The following is a 25,885-nucleotide window of genomic DNA, read 5'->3' on the forward strand; positions in this document are numbered from 1 at the left end:
ATCCATGTTTCAGCATTACTTCCAGGAGGATCTGTTCCACAATCTTACTGGGCACTGAGGTAAGGTTGACTGTCTGGTAGTTCCCAGGGTTCTCCTTTTTACCCCTGTTAAAAATGGATGTGATATTCACTTTTTTCCAGTCACTGGACACTTGACCTGACAGCCATGACTTTTCAAATATGATTGTGACTTAGCAACTACATCTACCAATTCCCTCAGAACCCTGGAATGCAAGTATGATGCTTATTTTACAAACCAAAATTGTACTATTCCGGATTCATCTGGTATGATACATGTGAGCATAGTTTAGACAGCAGAATAGGTTTCTGGGACTCTTGTTTACAATAAACAAAAATAATAGCTCTGTCTGTGATGATGTTAAGCAACCAAGCTGAATATTTTCATTTATTTCTTCATGAATAACTACTCACAGAAAGGAAGAAAAAAAAAATTACAGCCTTTAAGTTGCATTAAATGATAGACACACTATTAAAAGTACATTTTAAACTTTCCCCTTTTTACCATTAGTACTTTTTATTTTGCCCATAAATTTATTCCTTCTTATAAGTTGTATGCTATCGTTATGGTTACCTGAAAGTTTCCTAATCCTTTAATTAAAATGCAGGCTTTCTATTGCACTGGCAAATTGTGCAAATTGAAACTGTTTTACTTCTTGGTTTACAGAAATAATACCAAATGACCTAGTCATAACCAGAGCTCCTGATGCTCAATATCAGTAAACTGTTTGGGATGAGTGTATCGATGGTTGCTCTGATCATTCAAATAGCTCTGTATAGATAAAAGCCTGGCTCAGTGGTGCTAGGGCAGAAATGGGCCTAATTTGAAAGTCTGTGAAATGTGAGTGCAGTAAGTGAATGCAAACATAAGCAGCTGTTGAATTGTCAGGAATTTTGAAACAGCTTAAGAAACTTCTTCGTCAATCCTTGCCTGGCAGAGCAGGTGTAAACTATGCATGGTCAATAGTATGGCCAATCTCCTGTCCTCCCATTTACTTGGCACAGGACACCTCCTGATCCTGCAGTCACCCTTCCTTGGCCATGGAAAGAGCGGCGTCACCTCTGACTCACACAGGTGTACAAGTGACACACAGCCAGACTTTGCCAACCCAGCAACTGGAACTTCACGACTCAGCATGGAGGGTACTACACAGCTATGCAGGCACAGTCACTAACTGCAACAGGTTGATTTATTTCCCATCCAGCTGATGAACTAATTTATCTTTTTTCTATTCCTCTCTTCCTTTTCAGAGTGAAACAAAATTAAGATGGCAACTAAAATGTTCATAGAAAGTGTTAGATTCAAATGGACATTTTGCACCTTTACCAGCGTTAGTGTCTATATAGGTCTCCTTTAAAATTAAAGGCAATAATAACATATGAAGTGTCTGTATAAGATGCTATAAACAATACATAGCACAAATAACCTAACCAGTACTCCAAAGATGTTGATCGCAGCCATTAAGTAAGTTTATTTTGGGGAAGGTGTTATTTCTCACATGTGCAGTGCCAGCCTAAACTCTTTCCTCACTTTTTTGATCTGAAGCTGCTGAAATTGACACTACTATTGAGAAAAAACTTCCTGCAACCTCAGGTCAGGTATTGTTGACTTACTTGTTCTTGATGTAGCTTGCTATGCTCAAATGTCCAGGAAAAAGGGTGGTGTTGCACAGTTATAAATTATTAAGCAAATGTAATATAAAGGTATTAATTTAATGGGATTTGAATATTAATAAAGCAGTTTATTTTATACTGTAGCAAGTAAACTGAAATGAGACTGTTAAATGGCTTACAGTAATAATAGCACCTGGAAACAAATTAGCTATAATGAAGAAAGTTGTCTGTTTTCTCTATCTAAATGAAAACAAGCAGCTGTGCATTTAAGATCAGGACAGAGTCACAGGTGTCTTGATCCAGTGGAGGTGAATTTGTTGAGTTTTGATACCAACTTCAACTGGAGCAGAACATGGTCCTTAGTGTTTTGAGGGTGCCATGATTCTGATGATATGGTCTGAAAGTCACGCTATGTGTCCAACTTTGCCCTTTGACTTTATTTCAGGAAACATTAAAAGTATTCTCCACAACAGAATGTTTAAAAATAACCTTTTTAATTTACTTTTTTTTTTAACATTTTGTATCTATACTTCTATGCCATGACTCATGAGCCCGTATTTCTTCTTTCTGATACTTCAATCCCTCAACTGGAAGGGAAAACCACTGATAGAGGGTGGAAAACATATTTGATTAACATGTGGCTCAGAGACTGGTGCTACCATCTGAATTTTGGGTTCTTGATCATGGTGAAGTTTATATGGTACCTGATCTGTTGGCGACAAGCGGGACAGGTGGGATGCAGCTGTCCCAGAGGGGGTAAAGAATTCTGGGGCAGGAGTTAGCAGGGCTTATTGACAGGGCTTTAAACTAGATATGAGGGGGACGGGGAGGTAACTGGGCATGTTAGGAACAAGCTCAAGGGAAGTGTGCCAAAACTTGAAGGATGGTGGACTAGTGAAGGCTCTCCCTCTGCCACTTCATTTGAGAGAAGGGAAAGATGTTTAGAAATTGTGGGAGCACCTGAGAAGGGTCTGTAAGGAAATGGGGCCCACACTCACAAAAAGGTGTTGGATTCATGAGCTCATCTCAAGTGCATTTATACTAATGCACACCGTACGAGCAACAACCAGGGGGAGTTTGAAGTCATGATACAACACAAGAACTATGATGTAGTAGCTATCACAGAAATGTGGTGGGATGCCTCACATGACTGGAGTGCTGCAATCGATGGCTACAAGCTCTTCAGGATGGACAGACAGGGAAGGAGAGGTGGTGGCATGGCCCTGTATGTTAGAGAATGCTATGACAGCTCAGAAATCAAGTACAGTGATGACGGGGTTGAGAGTGTTTGGGTTAGGTTAAGGGCCAATAAAGCAGATCTTGCTGTGGGAGTCTGCTGTAGACCCCCCAACCAAAGCAGTGAGGTGGAGGAAGCTTTCCGTAAACAGTTGGGAGAAATCTCTCAGTCACTTGCTGTTGTTCTTGTGGGGTACTTGAACCTCCTGGGTATCTGCTGGGAACACAGTACAGCAGAGAGGGAACAGTCCAGGAGTTTTCCTGGAATGTGTGGAGGATAACTGCCTCACACAGCGGGTGAGTGAGCCGACCAGGGAAGGTGCCTCCTGGAGCTGCTTCTGGTGAACAGGGAAGAGCTTGTGGGGGAGGTAAAGGTTGGAGGCCGTCTAGGGTGCAATGATTGTGAGATAATTGAATTTTTGATCCTTGGAGAAACAAAGAGAGGGGTTAGTAAAACTGCCACCTTGGACTTCCAGGGGGCAAACTTTGACCTGTTCAAAAGACTGATTGACAGAATCCCTTGGAAGGCTGCCCTGAAGGAAATGGGAGTCCAGGAAGGCTGGACATACTTCAAGAGAGAAGTCTTAAAGGCACAGAATCAGGCTGTTCCCGGGTGCCGGAAAACAAGCAGGCAGGGAAGGAGCCCGGCCTGGCTAAACAGGGACCTTTGGCTGGATCTCAGGAACAAAAGGAGAATCTATTGCCTTTGGAAGAGGGAGCAGGTCTCTCATGGAGACTATAAAGATGTAGTGAAGTTATGCAGGGAGAACATTAGGAGAGCCAAAGCACAGCTAGAGCTTGAATTGGCTACAGCTGTTAAAGATAATAAAAAAATGTTTCTATAAATTCTTTAACAGTAAAACAAGGATTAGGGAAAATCTCCCTCCTTTACTGGATGCAGAGGGAAACATGGTAGCTAAGGATGAGGAAAAGGTTGAGGTGCTCAATGCCTACTTTGCCTCAGTCTTTAGCAGTGGAACTGGCTGTTCCCTGCACACCCAGCGTCATGAGCTGGAGATGGGGAGGGGAAACAGAATGAGGTCAGCACAGTTGAAGAGGAGGTGGTCAGAGACCTGCTGCACCACTTGGATGCACACAAGTCTGTGGGAGCAGATGGGTTACACCCAAGGGTGCTGAGGGAGTTGGCAGATGTGCTCGCCAAGCCGCTGTCCGTGATTTACCTGAAGTCATGGCTGACCAGGGAGGTCCCATTGGACTGGAGGGTGGCAAATGTGACACCCATCTACAAGAGAGGCAGAAAGGAGGATCCAGGAAACTATAGACCTGTCAGTCTGACCTCGGTGCCAGGGAAGGTCATGGAGCAGGTCATCTCGGGTGCCATTAAAAGTCATATAATGGACAACCAGGGGATCAGGCCCAGTCAGCATGAGTTTATGAAAGGCAGGTCCTGCCTGACAAACCTGATCTCCTTCTATGACAGAGCGACCTGCTTATTGGATGAGGGAAAGGCTGTGGATGTTGTTTACCTTGACTTCAGTAAGGCCTTTGACACCATTTCCCACAGCATTCACCTGGTGAAACTGGCTGGTCACAGCTTGGATGGGCACACGCTTCGCTGGCTAAAAAACTGTTTGGATGGCCGGGCCCAAAGAGTTGTGGTGAACAGAGTTAAATCCAATTGGCCACGAGTGGTGTCCCCCAGGGCTCGGTTTTGGGGCCACTCCTGTTTAACATCTTTATTGATGATCTAGAGGAGGGGATCGAGTGCACCCTCAGTCAGTTTGCAGATGACCCCAAGTTGGGTGGGAGTGTTGATGTGCTCGAGGGTAGGGAGGCTCTGCAGAGAGACCTGGACAGGCTGGAGCCATGGGCTGAGGCCAACTGGAGGAGTTTCCATAAGGCCAAATGCCGGGGGCTGCCCTTGGGCCACAACAACCCCCAGCAGCGCTACAGGCTTGGGGAGGAGTGGCTGGAGAGCTGCCAGTCAGAGAGGGACCTGGGGGTGTTGATTGACAGCCGGCTGAACAGGAGCCAGCAGTGTGCCCAGGGGGCCAAGAAGGCCAATGGCATCCTGGCTTGTGTCAGCAATAGCGTGGCCAGCAGGGACAGGGAAGGGATCTGACCCCTGTACTCGGCACTGGTGAGGCCGCACCTCGATTCCTGTGTTCAGTTTTGGGCCCCTCACTCCAAAAAGGACATTGAATGACTTGAGCGTGTCCAGAGAAGGGCAACGGAGCTGGTGCAGGGTCTGGAGCACAGGTTGTACGGGGAGCGGCTGAGGGAACTGGGGGTGTTTAGTCTGGAGGAGGCTGAGGGGAGACCTCATCGCCCTCTGCAGCTCCCTGAAAGGAGGTTGCAGAGAGCTGGGGATGAGTCTCTTGAACCAAGTAACAAGTGATAGGACAAGAGGGAATGGCCTCAAACTGGGCCAGGGAAGGGTTAGACTGGATATTAGTAAGCATTTCTTTCCAGAAGGGGTTGTTAGGCGTTGGAATGGTCTGCCCAGGGAGGTGGTGGAGTCCCCAACCCTGGAGGTGTTTACGAGTCAGGTTGACGTAGCGCTGAGGGATATGGTGTAGTTGGGAACTGTCAGGATTAGGTTAATGGTTGGACTGGATGATCTTGAAGGTCTTTTCCAACGTAGATGATTCTGTCATTCTGTGATTCACAGACACAAGTGAGTCTGCAGATGGCAGGCAAGTTGCACAGCACAGAACAGTCTTATTAGATTGTTTTTCTAATGTGTTGGGTTTAAAATTCATTGCATTAAATTTTGAGAAACCGTGTGAAACTTAAAAGGTTAACATTTGCACTAATTCGAATTCTCTAGTGCAGTTTTACCTAATGAACAAGTATTTTGTATAAGGGAGGTTCCCTTTTCCCTTAAATTAATTGTGTCTGTTGAAGGAAATTGGGAATATGTTGCATTTGCATGGAATACTTCTTACTGCTTGTTGTCTTTTGTTTGCTGTTGATACTTTTCTTCCATCTTGCAAAGTTCTTAAGGGGTTTATTGAAATTCATTATTTCATGTTGGACATAGGCATGCTTTAAATGCGGAAAAATAACCTAAACCTCAAGCAGCAATCAGAAATGCCTTTACATGCATTATCTTGGAAAGAAGCCATTAGTTTGGTTTCTGAATTGCACCGTCAACCACAACACATTTTGATTAAGTACCAGAGATCACAGTCAGCACTGACTAAAGAAGCAACATGACGTGCTTAGCTTAGCTTGTCTTTGGGAACAGCACTCAACTCTGGTTGAATTGGTTACTCTAATGGTGAAATACCAGAAATAGTATTTAATTTTGAAGGTGAAACAATTTTTGAATTAAGAAATAATTTGAATGTAAAATATTATTGACCGAAAAGTGAGAAATAATTATTTTTAATGCCATTGAATAAACATTAAGTCTAAAATTCTGTTGCAGGTAAGGGTTGCAATCTAAACCTCTTTTGCTGTCCCTCTGTGAGACTGCTAGTAATCTTGAGCGTTTTGGTTGAAGAAAAGCTAACAGACATTTCTGATGATCAGAGCTGGAGCTAGAGTATGAGAGAAACTAGTTCTAGAGGGAAGTGCTAGCGATGGTTTGTCCATATGGTTGGGAAAGGTCCTCTTTAAAAAGTAGTTTTAATTGCTTCCTGGATCAAAAGCCAGTTCCCCACATCTTGACCACAAAATACAGATGGCAGAAATGTAAATGTGCAGAAGTCTTTTTGGCGACAGAGGTGAGTGGGAGGAAATCTGGTAATGAAATCAAACCAATATGATTAAGATGCGTAATCAAATTTATAACATTTAGTATATTTTTGGTGGTAGGAGGTGGTAACTGAATACATTTTAGTGCAATGCTGAAACAGAAAGAAAATCTGTTCTTCCAGGAAACAACAGGAAAAAAGACAAAAAGAAAAACGACTTTCTGTTTTTGAGGTTGCCTGACAAAACACATAGCAATGGAATACAAAAGGCCTCATTCTAATTGAATTACAAACTGTGTAATAGTTTAAACTGCACCAGCTGGTCTTATGAAGCTACCATATTCCTTGGAGACATGTTCCTTGGATTGTCTTAAGAATCTTACTAGACCAACATTGCCTTCTGAGTCTTTGTGCCGAAATAGCACGATATATAGTTTAACGGCTCAATCTTTATTAAACAGTAACTACAGTGAAGCACAGCACATGGTGTTTGTGCGTGTGTGTGTTTAAATTGTATTAATTGTATTTACTATCATCTTTCTTCCAGTCTCTGCTCTTCTGCTCCTTGTTGCTTTAGGCTGTCACATCCTGAAGCAGTCACAGTCTTAAAGACAACCTCTTGTTTAATGGGGATTGGTGTCACTAGGTAGTTTTGTGGAGTGCTGCTACACATTTTAATTAATACATTTGGTGTTGATCCTGCATATACTTAAGAGAAAATTTTGTTGTAGTTGAGGTTTCTCGGTACATCCCTGAATCAGGTCAGAAAGGGAAAAAGTAAGGCATGGGAGGATTTTGAGGTCTAATAAAGTAATTACAGTCGAGTAACAGTCTTAAACTTGCACCAGAGAAGTAAATTACTTCTACAACTGGTCACTTGAAGTTGACTTTAGATTATTTTGAAGTAGATTACCAGCTGTGCATTAGAACATCAAACTGGGAATGGCGAACTGTAATCAAAAAAACAAGACAATGTATGACCATTTCTTTTTCGTGTGTAAAGCTTGTGGTTTTAAATGTAGTTGTTTTGCTTCATTCGTCAATAGCACACAAGCTAAAAATATCTGTTTCTTTGAAAACATATGGTGTTTATGTATTCTTTAAAAATTTTGAGTTGTTTTAATCCTAAATGCTTTTTTCTGTTTTAGTTTTCAAAATACTGGTTTTAATCATTTTTCTGTATGAGCAAAGCCATTGATCTTTAACAGACAAGATGATTTTCATTTGTTTAAGTGAAGATTCCTGTAACAATTAAGCATTTGATTAAGGAAAGCTTGCTATTAAATAACTTAATTTCTCAGTGTCAGAATATGTAGTTTTATAACACTGGATCATGGGTCTTAGCAGGGGTATTCCACAAGTTTATAAGAATAAGATTTGTTTAGTAAGATATGTATGTCATCCCGGGGTTTTTTTTCCTTTTTAAGGCTGAATTTAGAGAATAACATACTGATTAATATCAGGCATATCCTGTCACATCAAAGTAATAATGCCAGTTTTCTTTAATGAAGCCTAGGTTAGAGAAATGAACCTGTAGTCTGATATGTGTATGTACATGCATCCCTCTTTGAAATCAGATCTCTGTGGTGCAAATATTCTGCATTACTTTCACATATTGGTTTGTGAAAGCTTTAATTCTAATTCTTCAAGCATGAAGTATCCTGCAGTATAATCACCATAATAGATGCCCAGATGGTCCAAGTGAGACCCTTGACACTTACTGTGAAAGCTAGATCTATTCTCAACTTTGATGTATCTTGCTTCCCGTGGAAGGGATGTATGTATAAAGTGTATTTGTGACTTGAGTGATGGTGATCTGCAGGAAGAAGAAATCTGAGGTGCAGAGATGCTTTGCTGTAGCTTTGAAAGTCTGTTTGGTATCCCTCAAGGTGAGATACACAAGCAGATGCCATATGCTTGTCTCAGGCAATCTGAGAAGATCATCAGACTGACAGAAGTACCCTTAGGTTGATAATTTAGGCTGTGTGCATGACATCAGGACCTCTTGAAAGTCTTACTTTTTATCGTTTTTAATTAATTATTTAAGATTTTTTTTTCTTTTTTACAGTATTCTGTAACTTCTCTTAAGACCATCCCAGAATTATGCAGAAGGTGTGATTCACAAAATGAAGACAGGTCAGGTATGATGCCCTCTTTGATCCACCCATCATTTTCTAGGCTGCTTTTTATGATGTATAACTTGGCAACAATAGTTTCTTGGCAGTGTTCTGTTGTTTTGTTTTTTCTCATTTTTGTACAGCTTTCTGGAAGCATGACTTTTTTTTTTTTTGTTGTTTTCAACAGATGTTAGTTCATTAGAAGGAAAAAAAGTTCCAAAAAAGGATTTGGCTGTATACAGATAAATGTAGGGCTTCATCTCAGCAGCTCCAAACCACAGTATATGCAACAATTTACTTGAAAACCCGAGAAACCATTGGTGACAAGACGTAATAATGTAGGCGCCAATGAAAAAATGTTGGATACATTTACTACCCATATGGCCACAACCAGTTTGAGGGATGATGTTTTGCCAGAGTCTGAAACTGTATCAAGGATGCTGTATGATAGAATCTACTCTAAGGCATACTGTAATAGTTAAGATTAAAGCTGAGTTTTTTAGTTTAATAGTGTAAACTAAATGAAGACTCATGGCATATAGATGAGAACCAGCTGGAGACCTTCCCCCTGCCTCCCTAACAAAACGTGCATTCAGTGTTGGTTTTCACTCTGTAAATCAGATTAATCCGCTTTTGTTTTTCTCTTCCTGATGGAGGAGAAACTAATTGGTGAGAGGAGCATGTTTGTTGAGCTATGAAAAGTTTCTGGTGTTTTAATTGAACTTTTGTTAGTGTTTCATCAAATACTTTTATAATAGAAATGGGAGACCTGGAATCTGTGGGATGATAGAAGGCTGTAAGAACTGTGCTATACTTAGCAGCTTTTATTTCTGTAATTCCTTTCAGAGAATTGTAAATTTCTGAGGTGTGTAACTAAGTCAAAACTTCCTAAGAGCTACTTTTTCTACCAGAGTCATTAAAAGCCAGGTCATCACAGCCATATGCCACTGCCCTTGGCAATAAAGGAAAGCAAAGCTCTCCTTATCATACCTGCTTGCCATGTTACTCCTCACACAGGGCACAGCAGTGATTGCACACACAGTATTACCTGCTGCAAGCAGAGACAGGGGAGAAGACCCCTGATTCACCCCCCTCTATTTGCCCTATCTCATTCTATCCCAGTCTTCCCCCTGCCCTCCTCCGTCTTCCACCATCCTCCCCTCCATATTCCCCTCATCTTCCCCATCCTCCCCCATTACACTTTCATCCTTGTGCTGCCTTGCCCCTATCCCTTTTCTTCTCTCCTCTTCCTACCTTTTTGCTCCTTCTTCCCCTTTCCTCATCCCTTTCTCACCCTTTTTGTCCTCTCTCCTTCCCCCTTTCCCCCTCTCCTTCCCTCCATATTACCTGTTCTTACCCCCGTTCTCCGCACTCTCTCCCCATTCTCCCATTCTCCCACCATTTCTCCCCTCCATTCTTACCCCATTCATCCCTCATTCCTCCTTCTTCCTTCCCCCCTACTTTCCTCTTTCTTCCCCTTCTTGCCCCTTCTACTCCTTATTCTTTCCTACCATTCTCCTTACCATTCATCCCCCGATTCCTCCCCACATTCCTCCCACCATTCTTTCTGACATTCCTCCTCCGATTCTTCTTTCCCCATTCTCCCCACCATTCTCCTCACTGTTTTCCCACCTGTTCTCCCTACCATTCCTCACCAACATTCTTCATCCCCATTCTCTCCAGTGTTCACTCCACCATTCTTTCTCCCCAGAGCTTACCTTTTTCCCCCCCATTGTCTCCCAGTTTTTCCCACCATTCTTCCCAATGAGTCTTTTCTGTTTTTCCCCCAAGTCTTCCCCCATTCTTTCCACCAAGTCTTTCTCAGTATTCTTCACACCATTCTTCTAGACCCTTCTTCTTCCCATTCTTCTAGGCCCTTCTTCCTCCTATTCTTCTCACCATTTTCCTCCCCACCATTTACTGCTCCTCATTATCACCCCCTTGGTGCCTCACACAGTACTACCCTCATTTCTTCCACATACCCCTCCCCCACGATTTTCTTCTACTGCCATTTCCCCCCATCTGTCTGCCTATCAGTATTAGCAGCTGATCATGTGGCAACAGGGCATTATCTTGTCGTGTCATAAAAAGAGAAAGCCACTCATTCACTCAGCTGCTCCCAGAACAAGGTAAGCCAGAGAAGAACAAGAATAGCCCCTAAGGCATATTATACTGAGTGGTCTGTTCATGACGACTGCTCAGCCACAGTAGCATCATCAATATCTGTTTTTAAGAAGAATAGTATTCTTTTTAGACTTCAGATAGTAGTCTTAAAGCAAAATGTAGACCAATAGCAGAGATGAAGCACTGGTTAGAAGCTCTTCCTTAAGACTGTAGAATATTGACAACTTATTGTGTGCTCTGTTGTTTCATGGTCGCCTCTGCAGTCGGACATTTTTAAGTGATGATTTTAATTACATCTGCACTCATCTGTTGCCTTGAAAAGGGGTTGACAGATGCAAGTACAGGCATTGCTGGAAGACAGTAGTAGCACTGGGGAGTCTGCCAGTGGTAGTTAATTCACAGCTTTGTTTAAAAGTCTTGAGTCAAAAAGGAGGTCTTCAGCACTGTATTTAGTATTGGGAAACTGGAAACAGTACTAAAACCAGTTTTTTTCTCAACTTATCACTTAAGAGTTTTAGTGAAGTGGAGATAGTACGAAAATCTATTTTATTTTTATTCTGCTTAATCACCAGGCAAACATAATGCTGAACAGGAAGGTATCACTTTACATCTCTGTACATCCTTCAGTATCTGAAGTATCTTGTAATATCAACAGCGCTGCATCAGTCAACATTGTCTAAGGCCCCATCTGTTGATTTTTTGTAGTTGATTTTGAAGCAGTCTCTTGCCTTCCTCATATTGTAGACCATTAAAACGACATTCCGCAAATTATTGTTGGTATGCGCTTTTTCAGTTGAAGATAGATTAATAAATCTTTATTATTATGCATGATATTGATGCTATTTTATATCTGTATTTGATTGGCAATTTAAGTAGTTACACATAGAAAAACTCAGAGATTTTACAAAGAGCTGATACAAGTTTCTACCTCATACTGAGTTCCACTTAGTTAGATGTTGGATTTCTTCTTTAAAACTGGGAAAAATGGGGAAGTAAAATTGTCCAAGAGTTATTTTTTTAAAAGAACTAGAAGTTAAGCGTAAGTTAGCTGTAGGATTAGATATGTCAGAACCCTAATAATCTAAAAAATAATTCTCTGTCAGCTTTATCGCAGAAGAATATTTAGTTCACTAAGACAGTTAAGAGAAAATTACAGAGAAAATAAGATTCAACTGCAGGCAACCATTTTCACCAACAAGATTGTTAGAACAAATTTAAACCAGACAGTTCCTTTTTGTGAAATTACATTTTAAAATTATATTTATATAATATGGCTGATATTATGGAAGTCTTACTGTTCGCTGTTTGCAGATAAGTTTGGTAAATAGCCCTGTAAATCCCATTTTCTTTCCCCATTTTTGTAAACATTTAATAATATGTTAGCAACATATGAAAGTGTGTGGTTACATTGTTTTTAAATTACGCTAAGCAGTTACAATCCTAGGCAAACATACTAGTGTTTACCAGTCAGTGTACTTTCTCAAACATTTCACATAGACCTTTCAACAGATTTTTTTTTTTTTTAACTACTTCTGCCTGCCTATAACTTTTGCTCAAATTACATTCTCTTTTAGACAAGGAGAGATTAGAAAGTCTGAGAAGGTATATCCCTACATGTAGTTTTTTCTTCCTCAACTCCCACTGTCACCTTCCTTTATTGGACAGCACTGGCCAGGGACCTGTACCAGTAGGAAGGTCCTGTGGTTCCTTCCTCACCCTTTTGCAAGATGTGCATGCAAGTCATGCAGTCAGCACAGTCTTAGTCTTGACTCTTCTGTGTACTTCCTTGGATTTAGAGAATTCTGGCTCAGGAAAATTCCAAGGGCTCCTTGGAGCCAAAGTCTATGTGTCAGTACCTACAGATTATAAGGTAAAAGATATATGAGAATGGAGAAAGGGTGTAGGGCAAATCCTGTTTATCCACAGTAAAGCGTGATTAAGGCTAATTGTTTACCATCATGCTTCAAGAGAATGATCTTTATAGCTAGCATAATAACTACTGAGATAAGCATTGTTCTTCTTCAAAGACAGAAAATTAAATAGTGTATTTTAAAAATGGATCTAGCTAACTCATTTTTCTGAAATGGAAGTGTTAGCCAGCCTGCCCATTGATTTTTCAGCATTGTCTGATGTAGACTGATGGATTGAAACAGAAATCAGTCCTTTATGCTTTTGTTATTAAGCATGAAATTTGTTGCTTTCTTTCTGGGAAGATTTTCTAAGGCCATTTGAGAAAATGGTTCAAGACATCTGATTTCAGCAAGCTTCACTGAGCCATATCATTATTGAAGTATATTCTGTCAGCTATGATGACTTTTGGTTGTCATTAAATGTATGTGTCAAATGAGGGCAATGTCCTATTCTAGATCTTTATTCACAGGTTGATAAAAGCAAGTTCATTTTAATTTCCAGCAGTTATCCTTCTGCACTGTGTTACTCATTTTCAAAGTAACTGTCATTCACAAAATTATTCAGTTTAGTTTCCTATTTGAGAAAAGGAAATAAATCAGTGAATATAAAATTGCAAACAGCTTCTGTCTAAAGCTCTTTGTAGTTTTTTAGGTATAAGAGAAATCAGAGTAAAATTTTATTTGGAGGCAGTGTTATATGACATTAATTTCAGAGTCTGTTGTGTTTCAGATACCTCCCAGGTAAATATGTCTGAAACAATGCCATATTGATTGGATAATTCTTCGATACAATGCTGAAGAATTTTCTCAGGAAAACCAATAATTAGTATGCAGTGACACTTCTGATAGCTATATATATATATATATATATATATTTTCCTACCTCATTTTCCCATCTTCCCTCTTGCTGTTCTAAACCTTTTGTGACAGAATTACATCTTCTGATTTTTCAGTAGAACTTTACTTGCCATCTCCTTTTTACAGGATTGGTATGGACAAACATAAACCCTATTTATTAATTTTGAAATTGCCTCTTCTGTATTCTTTACTTTGGAAATTACAGCTTTTTTATTGTTCTCCCTCATGCCAAGATAAGAAAAGTTATTCATTCACTGAGGCTCATTTTAATATTTGAATTACCTGGAAAAGATGCATTGTTATTTAAAATGATGAATTATTATTTACTCTATTTACCCTTTCTTTATTCTTTGGGGTGGCTTCAAATTCCACTTAAATGGAAGCAAACCCTCTCTGTTCTTAACTGTGAAGGGTTATTCTTTAATTCAGGTTCTCCTGCTATAGAGCTTATGTTAAAGCACCCTAAAATGTAGTCTTAGAAGTTATTAATATATTAAAACTGTAAAACAGTGCCATCTTCAGTTAAAATTGTTAAATATTATTTTAGTGATATTAATAAAACATTAAATAGATATTCAGAACTGGTTTTGATTATCTATCGATGTGTAAGGAATATCCCTTCCTTCTTCTCTTGAAGTCCCAATATTGCTGCCAGTGTCGAAGATAAATTGGTGTTAATAACAATGAGGAATTTCCTAAAAGTTTCCCTAGTGTGAACAACACCTCAGTGTCTGTATACAGAGTTGGAATCACAGTACTCTAAATAGACCTGGGATGAGTACAATAGACCTGGAATGAGTACAAGTCTTAACTGATTCAGGAGTCTCTGTTGAAGTCATATCACAAGGAAGAAGCTCAGGCATTTCTTTTAGAGGACAATAAAATGTGAAACTTTGTATACACTTAACTGCAGGCCCCCAAATGATTATGTAGTACATGATCAATATGGTGAAATACTGCATTTAAAAAAACATTTAATAGGTATATTTAATAGGTATTAGCAGATATCAGTGCTAATCCCAGGCTTCCTTGGTGATAATGATGGAAAGTGAAGTATATTCCACAGTAAGTAAATTCTTAAGCAAGAAGGAAGAGTTTCAGATAGAGAGTAATGCATTCATCCTCTGGCAGCAACAGAGTCAACATAACAGAGTTTGTTCTTATTTATAGAGTCATAGAATCCTAGAATGGTTTGGGTTGTAAGGGACCTTCAAAGATATCTAGTCCACCCCACCTTTCATGGTCAGGACCATCTTTCACTAGATCAGGTTGCTCAAAGCCCCATCTAGCTTGACCTTTGAACGCTTTCAGGGATGGTGCATCCTGTTACAATGTCACACCACCCTCATTGTAAGAGTGCAAGACCTTGCACTTGCACTTGGACTTGCTGAACCTCATAAGGTTCGCATGGCCCCAGTCCTCAAGTCTGATTAAGGTCCCTCTGGATAGTATCACTTCCCTCAAGCGAACCAGTTGCACCACTCAACATGGTGTCATCCACAAATTTACTGAGAGTGCACTAAATCCCACTCTCCATGTTATTAATAAAGATATTGAACAGTACCAGTCCCAATACAAGCCTAACATGGTTTGAGCCTGGAGGGCAACTGAGCACCACACAGCTGCTTGATCACTCCTTTCCCCTCAGGGATAGGGAAGAGAAAATAAAACAAAAGGCTTGGGTATTGTGAAAAGGACAGGGAGGGATGACACACCAGTTATGGTCATGGGCCGAAGACAGATTCAGTTGAGGAAGAAAAAGAACATCAGCTCACTTTGAAGACTACCAATACTAATTTACCAATCAAGCAGAGTAGGTCAGTGGAAAATACAACCACATCTTAAAAAGTCCTCCCCCCAACCCCCCCTTTCTTCTCAGGCTCAGCTCTGCTCCCGATTTCTCTACCTCCTCCCTCTAAGCAGCACAAGGGGGCAAGGGGTGAGGGTTGCGATCAGTTCATCACCTGTTGTTCCTGCTGCTTCTTTCTCCTCAGGGGGAGGACTCCTCACGCTCTTCCCCTGCTCCGGCATGGGGTCCCTCTCACAGGAAGCAGTCCTCCACAAATCCTCCAACACGAGTCCTTCCCATGGACTGCAGCTCTTCACAAACTGCTCCAGCATGGGTCTCTCCCATGGCCTGCGGTTCTTCATGAACTGCTTCAGTGTGGGTCCCTTCTACAGGCTGCAGTCCTTTCAGCAACAGACTGCTCCAGCGTGGGCTTCCCACAGAGTCCCAGCCATCTTTGGATGCAGCCACCTGCTCTGACATGGGGTTCTCCACAGGCTGCAGGTGGGCATCTGCTCCACTGGTGACCTCCATGGGCTGCAGGGGCACAGCCTGCCCTCTCACCACAGGCTGCAGGGGGGGTCTCTGCTCCATTGCACCTCCCCCCACCCTTTCCTCCTTTCTTGAGATTGACCTTGGTGTTTGCATAGGTATTTCCCTCACAACTCATCCTCTTCCCCTCAGGTTCCCCTTCTTAAATATGTTATCACACAGGCATTGCCACCATCAGCTTGGCCAGAAGCAGGTCTGACTTGGAGCCAGGGGAGCTTTGAGAAGCTTCGAGTAGCCACCCCTGTAGGACCCTCGCCCACTACCAAAAACCTACCATACACAAACCCAACATAAAACCCCTGAGAAACACCACTCATTACTGATCTTAATTTGGACACTGAACTGTTGACTGTATCTCTTTGGATGTGGACATCCAGCCAATTCCTTTTGCATCAAATAATCCATCCATCAAACCTATCTCTCCAAATCAGGAGCAGGAATGTTATGGGGAACCATGTCAAAGGCCTTACAGAAGCTGAGGTAGATGGCATCAGTAGTTCTGTTATCCACCGATGCACTCACTCCATCTTAGAAAGCCACTAAAATTTGTCAGGCATGTTTTACCCTCTTGGTGAAGCCTTGTTGGCTGTCTCTATTCACCTCTCTGCCATCCATATGCTTTCACATAGCTTCCAGGAGGATCTGTTCCAAGATCTTCAAAGGCACAGAAGTGAGGCTGACTAGTCAGTAGTTCTCAAGGTGTCCTCCTCTTTACCTTTTTTAGAGGGTAATAAATTGAAGCCTAAATGGTAAAGAAGCTGCTTCTTGTATTGTCAGCAAGGGTAGAGAGTACCTCCCGGTATTGTGTACTGGGAGTTTCCAAGTACATGCTGACATGATCTTGAGGTAAAAGCTTCCAGTCTTCTGTCAGTTTTGCACCTTGCTTCCAGTCTTGCTACTTCCTGCAGGCAGGCAACATTCTTTCAGGGTGGTATCCTCATCATAGCATAACTGAAGTCAGAAGGCACCTCTGAAAGCCATGTTGTCCAGCTCCCTGTGCTCAGAGCAGTTCCAATTACAACAAATTGCTCAAGGACCTATTCTCCAAATGAATGCTTCAATAAAGAACATTGCAACCAAGATACTTGGGGGCAGTGTTACTAAGGAAGCAACCATAATGCTCTCACCTGTTCGTCAGCAAGGAACAACTGATTCAACCTCAGAGGTTGATCTTTTAGGCATGATAAAATCAAGAGATGGTCTTACCATAGGCCAGGAATTAACTCCAGGGCCCAAGTAGCATGTTGATCTCCGTTACTCACAGTTTTTCTGTGGTTTATGACTGCACAGATACGGAGTTCATAGAAAACAAAGGTTGAAATACAGAGGATTTAAGAGTTAGGACAGTCTGGATTCAGATCAGGTCATTAGAAGGAAGCATTAATGCCATTGATGACTGATAACTGTTTGGATAAAGAGAAGTCATCCACTTTTTCTCCTGGACAGTGGTTCAACACAATTGATTATAAAATATTGCTCTCCATCATGAGAAGGAACAGAGATAGCAAACTAAAAAGGCTCAGGGATTTCATTGAGAGATGTACCATTGTAATGGGGATCACTGGTTGCCACCTGCAGAAGAACAGAAGTGAACTGATACTCTTTTTCACTCCTGTTAAAACCAGTATGTAGGTGTCAGGTGACCTAGAAGAGCAACATGGACTCGGTTGCCAACTGATCTGCAAACAGCTGAGATCTTTACATCCATTTTCCTGTTTGCCTGCACCACTGCCTGTTGTACGTCCCAGCTGTTCAACAGCAACATTTGTGACTACAGAACATTTGTCAAAGCGTAAAACCGACTCCGTGGTGATGGTGACAAAAACACACTGTTATGAGTTTGACCATTTCCTCAGTCAGTCTTCTCTGAATGTGAGTCATTCTGGGTTCATGAAGATCTGGCATAGCAAGATCTACAAATACCACTCTGCAGTATGTTCCATTCATTTTGTAATGGTACTGGTGTGATACACATCCTTTTGTCCTGTCTTATTTGTGTCAGCAGTGCTGTAAACTTCATGAAGCTATCATCATTTAAAGAATGTTAATATACCCTTATACCCTAAAGCTGAGTCCTTTGGTTTTTTCATTATACTCAGGACAGTTTAAAGGTATTCTGATGTTTGACATTAGATTGTATCACAGAAACTGCCTGTCACAAGGGTGAAATTTCATCTGTGCGTGAGGTAGTCTTAATGATTGGATAAAACTCCCATAGTTACTCTATAATTCTACAAATGTTCATGTGCCAGATAAAACTCCTCCTCTCACCACCCCATGACCTAGGTACAGAGATGAGGTTAAAAAATGCTCTGAGTCAACAGATACTTCCAGTTGGAAACATAAGGATCTTTCTTAGAAAGTTCAAGGTAAATTTTGATTGCTAAAATAAGATCTGATTAAGTGATTACATTGCAAGAGAAGTCCCCTTTTCTGATTATTGGCCCCCAATAGTTCTAGGACACACATAAATATATAAATAAATGAATAAATAAAACTATAAATAAGCCTATAGGCCTCTTTATTCACATTTTGCATTTTCTCTTCATCAAGAAAAGCATAGAGTACAACATATGGTGAAGAACTACTTTTGCAGATTTAAAGTTTCATAGATACTATTTTCTTTAATGCCAAGGAAACACTTTGGCACCTCAGGTCTATCCAGCAGCACGACAGTTCTTTGTTGATGTGAATGAAGTCTCCCTAGTTTTTGTGTTCCTCTCTTTTTTTACTTTAGCAACACAACAATGTTATCATCCAAATGGCTTTATTTATTAATGAAAAAAAGTTAAATAATTTTGACAACATAGTTGGGAAAAAAAAACTGTTGTCACCTTTTTACGTTTGAGATATTGGTGCACAGAAGAGATATGACTTATCCAAGATTATCCTAGAATGATTTGTTGGATTCTAGAATCAAGCTAGCTGTTCCACATTCTAGTCCCCTACCTTAAACTCAGATAATACTTTACTGTTTATAAAATAATCAAACAGAATTTATTTAACCCAGACTTTAAATGGCCTCTGCCTGAGTTTGTAAGTATGAAAAGATGAGCAAGAAGAGGCATTTTCTTTGGAGCATCTGTTGAAGACCACTCACCTAACTCCTGCTGTGCTGGTGCTTTGGAGGACAGAGGCAGCACTTGCTTTTGCTTCTTCAGGGAACAAGTATCTGAAAACAGAATGGAACAGATTCAAGCCATGCGCTGGTCCACTCTGGCCTGTGGTTTCAGCGTTGTGCAGGGGGAAACCAGGCTGTAACTCCTAAGCACTGAAGCAGCCTGTACAGCACCCAAGTATAAAATAGCACAAAGAAGGACTGTGTCTTCAATTCTGACTAGCTTGCTGCTATATTCTAATCCTTTATTAAATGCAGTGTAAACTCATCATCCCAGTTCAGTGAAGAATATGTTTGTAAATCTGTAAAAATATTGCTAGTTGTTCTCAGTGTTCCAGTTTGTTTTCTGAAAAACCAGTGTTTGTAAAGAGATGCTGGGAAGAAAAACAATGAAAAAATGGAAGTACCTCACTCTGCTCTAACTATAATGAAAGAAAAGAGACTTTTTCGTGATTCAAGACAAACTCGTAACAAAGGTCATTCCTGCTTCACAGTGTCCAATTTTGCAATTTTTTCATCAGTGGTTTATGTAAATGCATGTTATTAAGCTTAGAAAGTGGAGAAAGCCAAGCAACAAAAGAAATGTAAGTTTAAATAAAGTGACGACAAACAAAATGTTGATGCCTTTTCCTCTGTCTAGACCCCTGTGTTGAAAGCAGTGTTTTCATAAAACTCAGACAGAATTCATTTCCATACTGAGTGCTTAATAGTTCCTGTCAGAACAGAACAGCTGGGAAACATATGGTATCCATTTCCCTGTATCACTTGGAAAAAATTTCACATGTAAATAAAACCAACATAAAAGTGTAGGCCTTTGAACCTAGAATCTTATACAATACATAAATAAGTCAGTACAGTGCGTTCTTTGTATTGGCCCACTAAGTTACATGCCTTTTGATTATTATTATTTTTATTTCTTCTTTGGAAATATATTCTTAAGCACTTCCAAAAGTATTAAGGTGATTTTCAGATGTCTGTAACTACTAAGTCATACTAACCTTTCACTTCAGACATTAATGTTGCACTGAAAGTGTATATATCTGTTTCCTTAGGAAGGTGTTCATGGCAAATTGTGTGTTTTGACCACAAATTAGATCCCACTGATACGCAGTTAGCACATGTAATAAATCTACCTTGTTTAAACAGTATTCTTGACTTTCAGAATGCATTAACTCTTAGTGTACATTGAAAAGGCCATAGAAACTGCCTAAAGGCTTTAGCGGTTTTAGTGCTGTCCCTCAACTGAAAAAAACAAAATAAGAAGAACTCTTTGCCAGAGTTCCACTGTTTATGGAGATCATAAATATCACCAGCTGGGACTGTGTGAAAGAGTGCAAGTAGTACAAGAAGTAGGGTTGAGTTCAATTTCAGTAGGATTAAGACTTCAGGTGCCTTGAGCTCCCTTTCTTCTCTGCAAGTCAAATTCACTGGGCAAACTCTGTATCCAGCAGTGCACTGATAATAAACAGTCTGGAAGGTCCAGATCTATATATACATATGTGTGTATGTGTGTGTATAGACAGAGAAGCCCAACCTAGAGAGGAGAAGTGGAAAAGGAAAGACCATACCTGAATAAAGAGGCTTAATTTTCAGATCAGAGAATCACGAAATCATTTAGACTAGTGAGGACCACTTGAGGTCATCTAGTCCGTCAGCCTGGTTAAGCAGGGTCAGCTAGAGCAGGTTAAGACCAGAACTGCGTCCAGTCAGATTTTGAGTATCTCCCAAGATGGAGACTCTGCAGTTACTCTGGGCAACCTGTGACAGTGTTTGATCAGCCTCACAGTAAAAAAGTGTTTTCTTGTGTTCAGATGGAATTTCATGTTTCACTGTGTGCATGTTGCCTCTTGTCCTTTCAGTGGGCATTGTGAAGAAAAGCCTCGCTCCCTCTTCTTCATTGCTTCCCATCATGTAATTATGTATGTAAGGATAAGATTCCTCCTGACCCTTCTCCAGGCTGAGCAGTCTCACCTCTCAGTCACTGTTCATAGGAATTTCCAGTTCTTGTATGAAAAATACATCTCCCAGAGATAACAGACCTGAAAAATTAAATTGTTGTTACTGTTGTTAAAACAAATCCATTAAAAAGTTTTGACTAACTGTTTTGTTGATCCTCCCAGAAAATCAGCCTTGGCTTATGATGCTTCTCCATACAATAAAAAAAAGAAGACTGCAAACAGCATAGTTGGACAAGACCACTGTAAATTACACTAGGTTCTTACTGATGTCCATTACTTGATTAAAACTACTTTATTTGTAATTGATTACAGTATATGTCCTGTTTGAAGAAAGCTTCTTTTCTGGAGTGTCAAATTTTTCAGCTCTCTTGATAGAGATGCCATTAAATCTGCTTAAATGTGGCATGTTATCATGTAGCTCTTGCTTCTGGTGTTTGGTCAGGTATATCTTTAAAGCATGCTGTATTATGTCACATGTCTAGTAGTAGTCACTTCTACATCACAGTTCTCTATGTCTCTAGTTTCCAGCAGCAGCTGGAACTGTGGAGTCTCAACTCTTATCGGAAATGCACAGAAACCAACAGGAATTGCAGATGTGTGCAATAAATTCAGACCAGTAAAGAGGGTTTCCCCATTAAAGCACCAGCCAGAAAGTTCTGAGAACAATGAAAGTGATGACCAGAAGAATGAAAAGGGAGAATACCAAAAAGGCAGCGATACTCAGTCTGCACCTCCAAATGATGACCAGAGTCCAGGAGAAGGAGAGAGTCTTAAAAGCAAAAATATCGAGCCTGCTGTTCTGCTTGGGGAGCTGGAGCACTATGACCTGGATATGGATGAAATTTTGGATGTGCCTTATATTAAATCAAGCCAGCAAGTTGTTCCTTTTACAAAGGTAGCTCCTGAGAAAAAATGTTCAACAGTGAATGGGCTTAGTGGCAAGGCCTGCTCTGCAGGAAACACAGAGAGCTCATCTGCCAGCAGGATGCAGTTCTGTGTGCTGTCTCCTGTAAAAGTCTCTCAGCTGAGAAAAGCACAGCCCATTGTCCTTGATCAGCACAAGCATTTAACAGAAGAATTAGAGCTTTCCCAGCCTTTAGTTAAGTGTAGCTCAGTCCATGAATCTGAAGCCCAGGGCAAAGACTTCCTCAGCAGGACATTTGTTGATCCTCAGGCTCACAGAACTGAGAAGACTATGCCAAACTGCCACCTGAGGACTTTCCACCTGCAGACTGTAGTGGCAGAAAGCAAGCAGCTAGAGGAACTGAGTATGAACTGGAGCAGTGCAGGGGCGCCAGAAGAGAGGAGTGAAGAGGTGAAAAAAATTAAGAGCATCTTAAACATTGTAAAGGAAGGCCAAATATCTTTACTGGTAAGTATAATCTTTTTCATAAAACACATTGAATAAGGGCAATCTGTGAATTGCTTTATTAAGTCAGCAAAGCTGATGAAGTATGTATTTTGAACTGCAGCCCTTTTTATTATGTATGCTCCTTAGAAATTGAGCATATCAGCTTCCAAAAGGAAAGTTTCAAGCTTTAAATCAAATACATAGCAAAACAAGATACTAGTTTTATACAAATATGGCCAAGATTGCTAGTTTATGCAGTACACTGAAATCATATAAAAGGCAGGCATTTTAACTATTGAGATCACTTAAATAACAAATTTAAATCTTAATTGAATTTTGCCTTTCACAGTATTTGTGGGTTGCTTTTTCAGTTATTGCTGATTTACCTCAGTTATTTAGAGACCGATGATGGGAACAGAAGGGCTTCTGTTGTATTCTGATTATTATTCAGGAGTGTTTACACTGTCTTGTTGCAGCAGTATTCTCAGGCAGGAGCTTTCTCTAAAGCCTTGTTGGCCTCTGACCCATATGAGGCTTTTCAATAAATTCTAGCACTGTGATCAGGCACTATCAATGATGGTTTCCAAAGTAACTAGATGCAAGTTAACACAATGATGCAGAGCATGTGATCTCCACTCAGAACGGCGGGTGAAGGCACAGCGTATGTGTAAGAACTGATTTTGTTAGATTTTTGTTTAGCTTCGTTGTTTACCAGTCTAACTTGAGCACAAAGGGACACTGTTAACACAGCAGAAAGAACAAAGGCAGATATTCAAAGATGAGACAGAGGCAGAATAAAATATTAGATTGTTCGGTAAAAAATAAAAGCAAATTGAATTCACTGTGAAATACAAATTGACAGGAAAAAAAAGACGTCTTCTTAAGTAGGTAGATGGAAAGAAAATGCTTTTTTTTTCCCGAACAGGTTGAAACCTCTGAATGAGGTAAACTCATTGAATAGTGCTCTGGCAAGTCTGCAGAACTCTGTGAACCTATAATTGCTACTCCTTCATTCTCTTCCCTCTTCTGTCTGATTTGTGGAAACGGACTCTACAACTCAGAGTTATAAAGCAGGCATGTTTACTCTGGTGCTGGGGTGCAAGGGAGTTTCTCCACAAAGCTTGCACACCAACAGCACATTCGACCAGAAAATTCTAGTGTGGGATATCCATATTCACTGGATTACATAACACAGACATACATATGCATGAGTAAGGCTGGGTGAGTTCGAAAGGCTGGTGTCAGCAGTTTATGTTCTCTTTGCACCTGTGCATTGCCTCCTGGTGGGCATCTTCGGGGGTCTTTGGGATGAAGGCTCGCAGTCTTTCTCACCTTGTACTTTTCCCCGGAGCCTGCACAGATTCTCTTGGCCAATTTCTTGAACAACAAGAGTGGTTTCAGCTGGTTTACCTATTCTATCTTACCTAAAAGCACCAGTATTTTAATTTTTACTGTCTGTATATGGCTATCTATTCACTACAAAGACTAGACTAGTTAGAACATATCTGCTTTCCAAGGACATGTTTCTTATTTTTGCTGAACATTGTAGTTCTTGGTAAATTTCCACAGAACAGTCAGGGCAAGCAGGATTATTAAGCAATATTCAGAAATCATTATAAGTTGCTATAAGTAAATAAGTTGCAAAGCAGGTGATCATTTCCTTGTATCATGTTTACCTCCTGGAGGTTCTCAATCCAATTGTTTTGTCTCAAAATTAGATTTGGGCAGAAGTAATGTATTAGGTCATGGTTGCGTAGTACTTTGCTTAAATATTCCAAAGGTTTTTTTCATGGAAACAAGCTTCTGTCATGTGTTTTAGATTAGCACATTTTAGATTGTGTTCAACACAAGCTGCTGCTTTTGAGATAAATGAAATTATTTAGGAACCTTTTTAGGACTCATGGATGTTTTCAGTCCAATTACTCATCAATATGATGCCCTCCCCCAAAAAAACCCCACACCAAGCCAACCAACAAACCCAAAGGCAAAATAGACAGAAATTATGAAAATGTGGATATTTTTGCAGCTACTTCATTGTTCAAACGAGTACAAAGACTTAAAGCTACTCAAGATCTTGCACTGTTGTATGACAGTTGCGTGAGAAGGAGAGAAGCTGCGCAGTGAATGCCAGTGAGCATCCCACCTCTATCTATTTGGTAATAGTAGCCAGGTTCTGTATAGTGAAGTGAAAAGCTCCTGGTTTTGAGTTATAAAAGAATAGGACTACGGGGAAACATCTTTGTATTTGGCTTGTTTCTTGGGCTCTGAGGCTAATGTTCTGTGTATTTTCTTATCCTTAGTTGTAACTAACATAATGGGTTTTTTTAACAGCCACATTTAGCAGCAGATAATCTGGATAAGATCCATGATGAATGTGACAACAATCTGTTGCATGTAGCAGCATCAAAGGGACATGCAGAATGCTTGCAGCATCTCACTTCTTTGATGGGTGAAGACTGTTTGAATGAACGAAACATTGAGCAGCTAACTCCAGCTGGATTAGCAATAAAGGTAATTTAGTCTCTGTCTCTACTGTAACGTGACATAAAGGTCATTTAGTTTCTTTCTGTGGTAGCAGTAGTACATCCAGCAGGATGTTATTTTTTCAAGCATTTTGTTAAGTGAGAGAAAAAAAGAACTGTTGACTGGTACCACATAAGCAAATAAAAATGGATTACTGTGCAGGCAGCTGTATATATCAGTTGTATAACATTGATATTTTATATGTTGTCAATGCACAAACATTCATTTTGAAGTTAGTTAGCTGACTAAAAAAAATTGTTGTATTTTAAGGAACTTTCATTTAACAGTCTCAGTTGTTTCTTTGGAGAGCATAACAGTTTCTTGGTTTTTTACAGATACAGATCTAATCTTGTAAGATAAGTGTGAGAACGTGTTTACAAAGCAAAACAAACCTCTGATCTGCATCTGGAGGTGAAACTTCTTAGTTGTCTAGAACAACCGATCAAAGTTAAAATGTACATGTTACAGAACAATCTGTTAGAAACTGCAGAAATTAATGTCAAATCTTACAGGAAAACCTATTATGTAGGAAACTGAAAATCGCTGGTGTTGCTGCACTGAAGTAAAACATGGTGCAGGAAGGCTGGTAATTTAACCATACTGATACTGGTTCTTTAGTAAGTGAGACTGAATTGTTGAATGCCATTCCTTTTAGCCACTAAGTACCTTAAGAAGAAAGAAGGAAAGGGGTGAAATATAATACAACCATTTCTGTTTCTCCTAGGGGGTTACTGTTATTTGCTTCCTGGGAAAACTTTAGAAAGTGACAGAGGGACTGGTGGATTCCAACCTGCACGTTTGCATCTTTGAGACATGATTTCAGTGACCTAGGGCCCTGGTGCACATTTCAGGGTTGGGGTTTTTTGATTTTTTTTGGTACAAGCCATTTGAATATAAAATTAAACTGATATCTAGTTGTACTAATGAAATGTTATTATAAAAGTAAGGTACTTAGCTTCAATACCTTGACCATTGTCCAAACTGAATAGTTAACAGTCTGCCAATATAAAGTCTTACAATTTCAGTTGGAAATCATTTTCTTTCTTGTTTTTTCAACCT

The 25,885-nt window shown here is 40.2% G+C and overlaps 1 protein-coding gene across 6 annotated transcripts in view; it reads left to right on the forward strand.

Annotated features, from left to right (window-relative positions):
* SNCAIP (synuclein alpha interacting protein) overlaps nucleotides 1-25,885 on the forward strand; it is a 92,711-nt gene that overhangs the window by 38,379 nt on the left and 28,447 nt on the right. For all 6 annotated transcript variants that reach the window (XM_074932247.1, XM_074932245.1, XM_074932250.1 and 3 more), the window contains 3 exons: nucleotides 8,598-8,670; nucleotides 21,474-22,324; nucleotides 24,635-24,814. In XM_074932247.1, the coding sequence (XP_074788348.1) occupies nucleotides 8,598-8,670; nucleotides 21,474-22,324; nucleotides 24,635-24,814 (1,104 nt within the window). The remainder of the gene's footprint in view (nucleotides 1-8,597; nucleotides 8,671-21,473; nucleotides 22,325-24,634; nucleotides 24,815-25,885) is intronic.

The sequence above is a fragment of the Athene noctua genome, chromosome Z (genome assembly GCF_965140245.1).
Source record: "Athene noctua chromosome Z, bAthNoc1.hap1.1, whole genome shotgun sequence".
Lineage (NCBI taxonomy): Eukaryota > Metazoa > Chordata > Aves > Strigiformes > Strigidae > Athene > Athene noctua.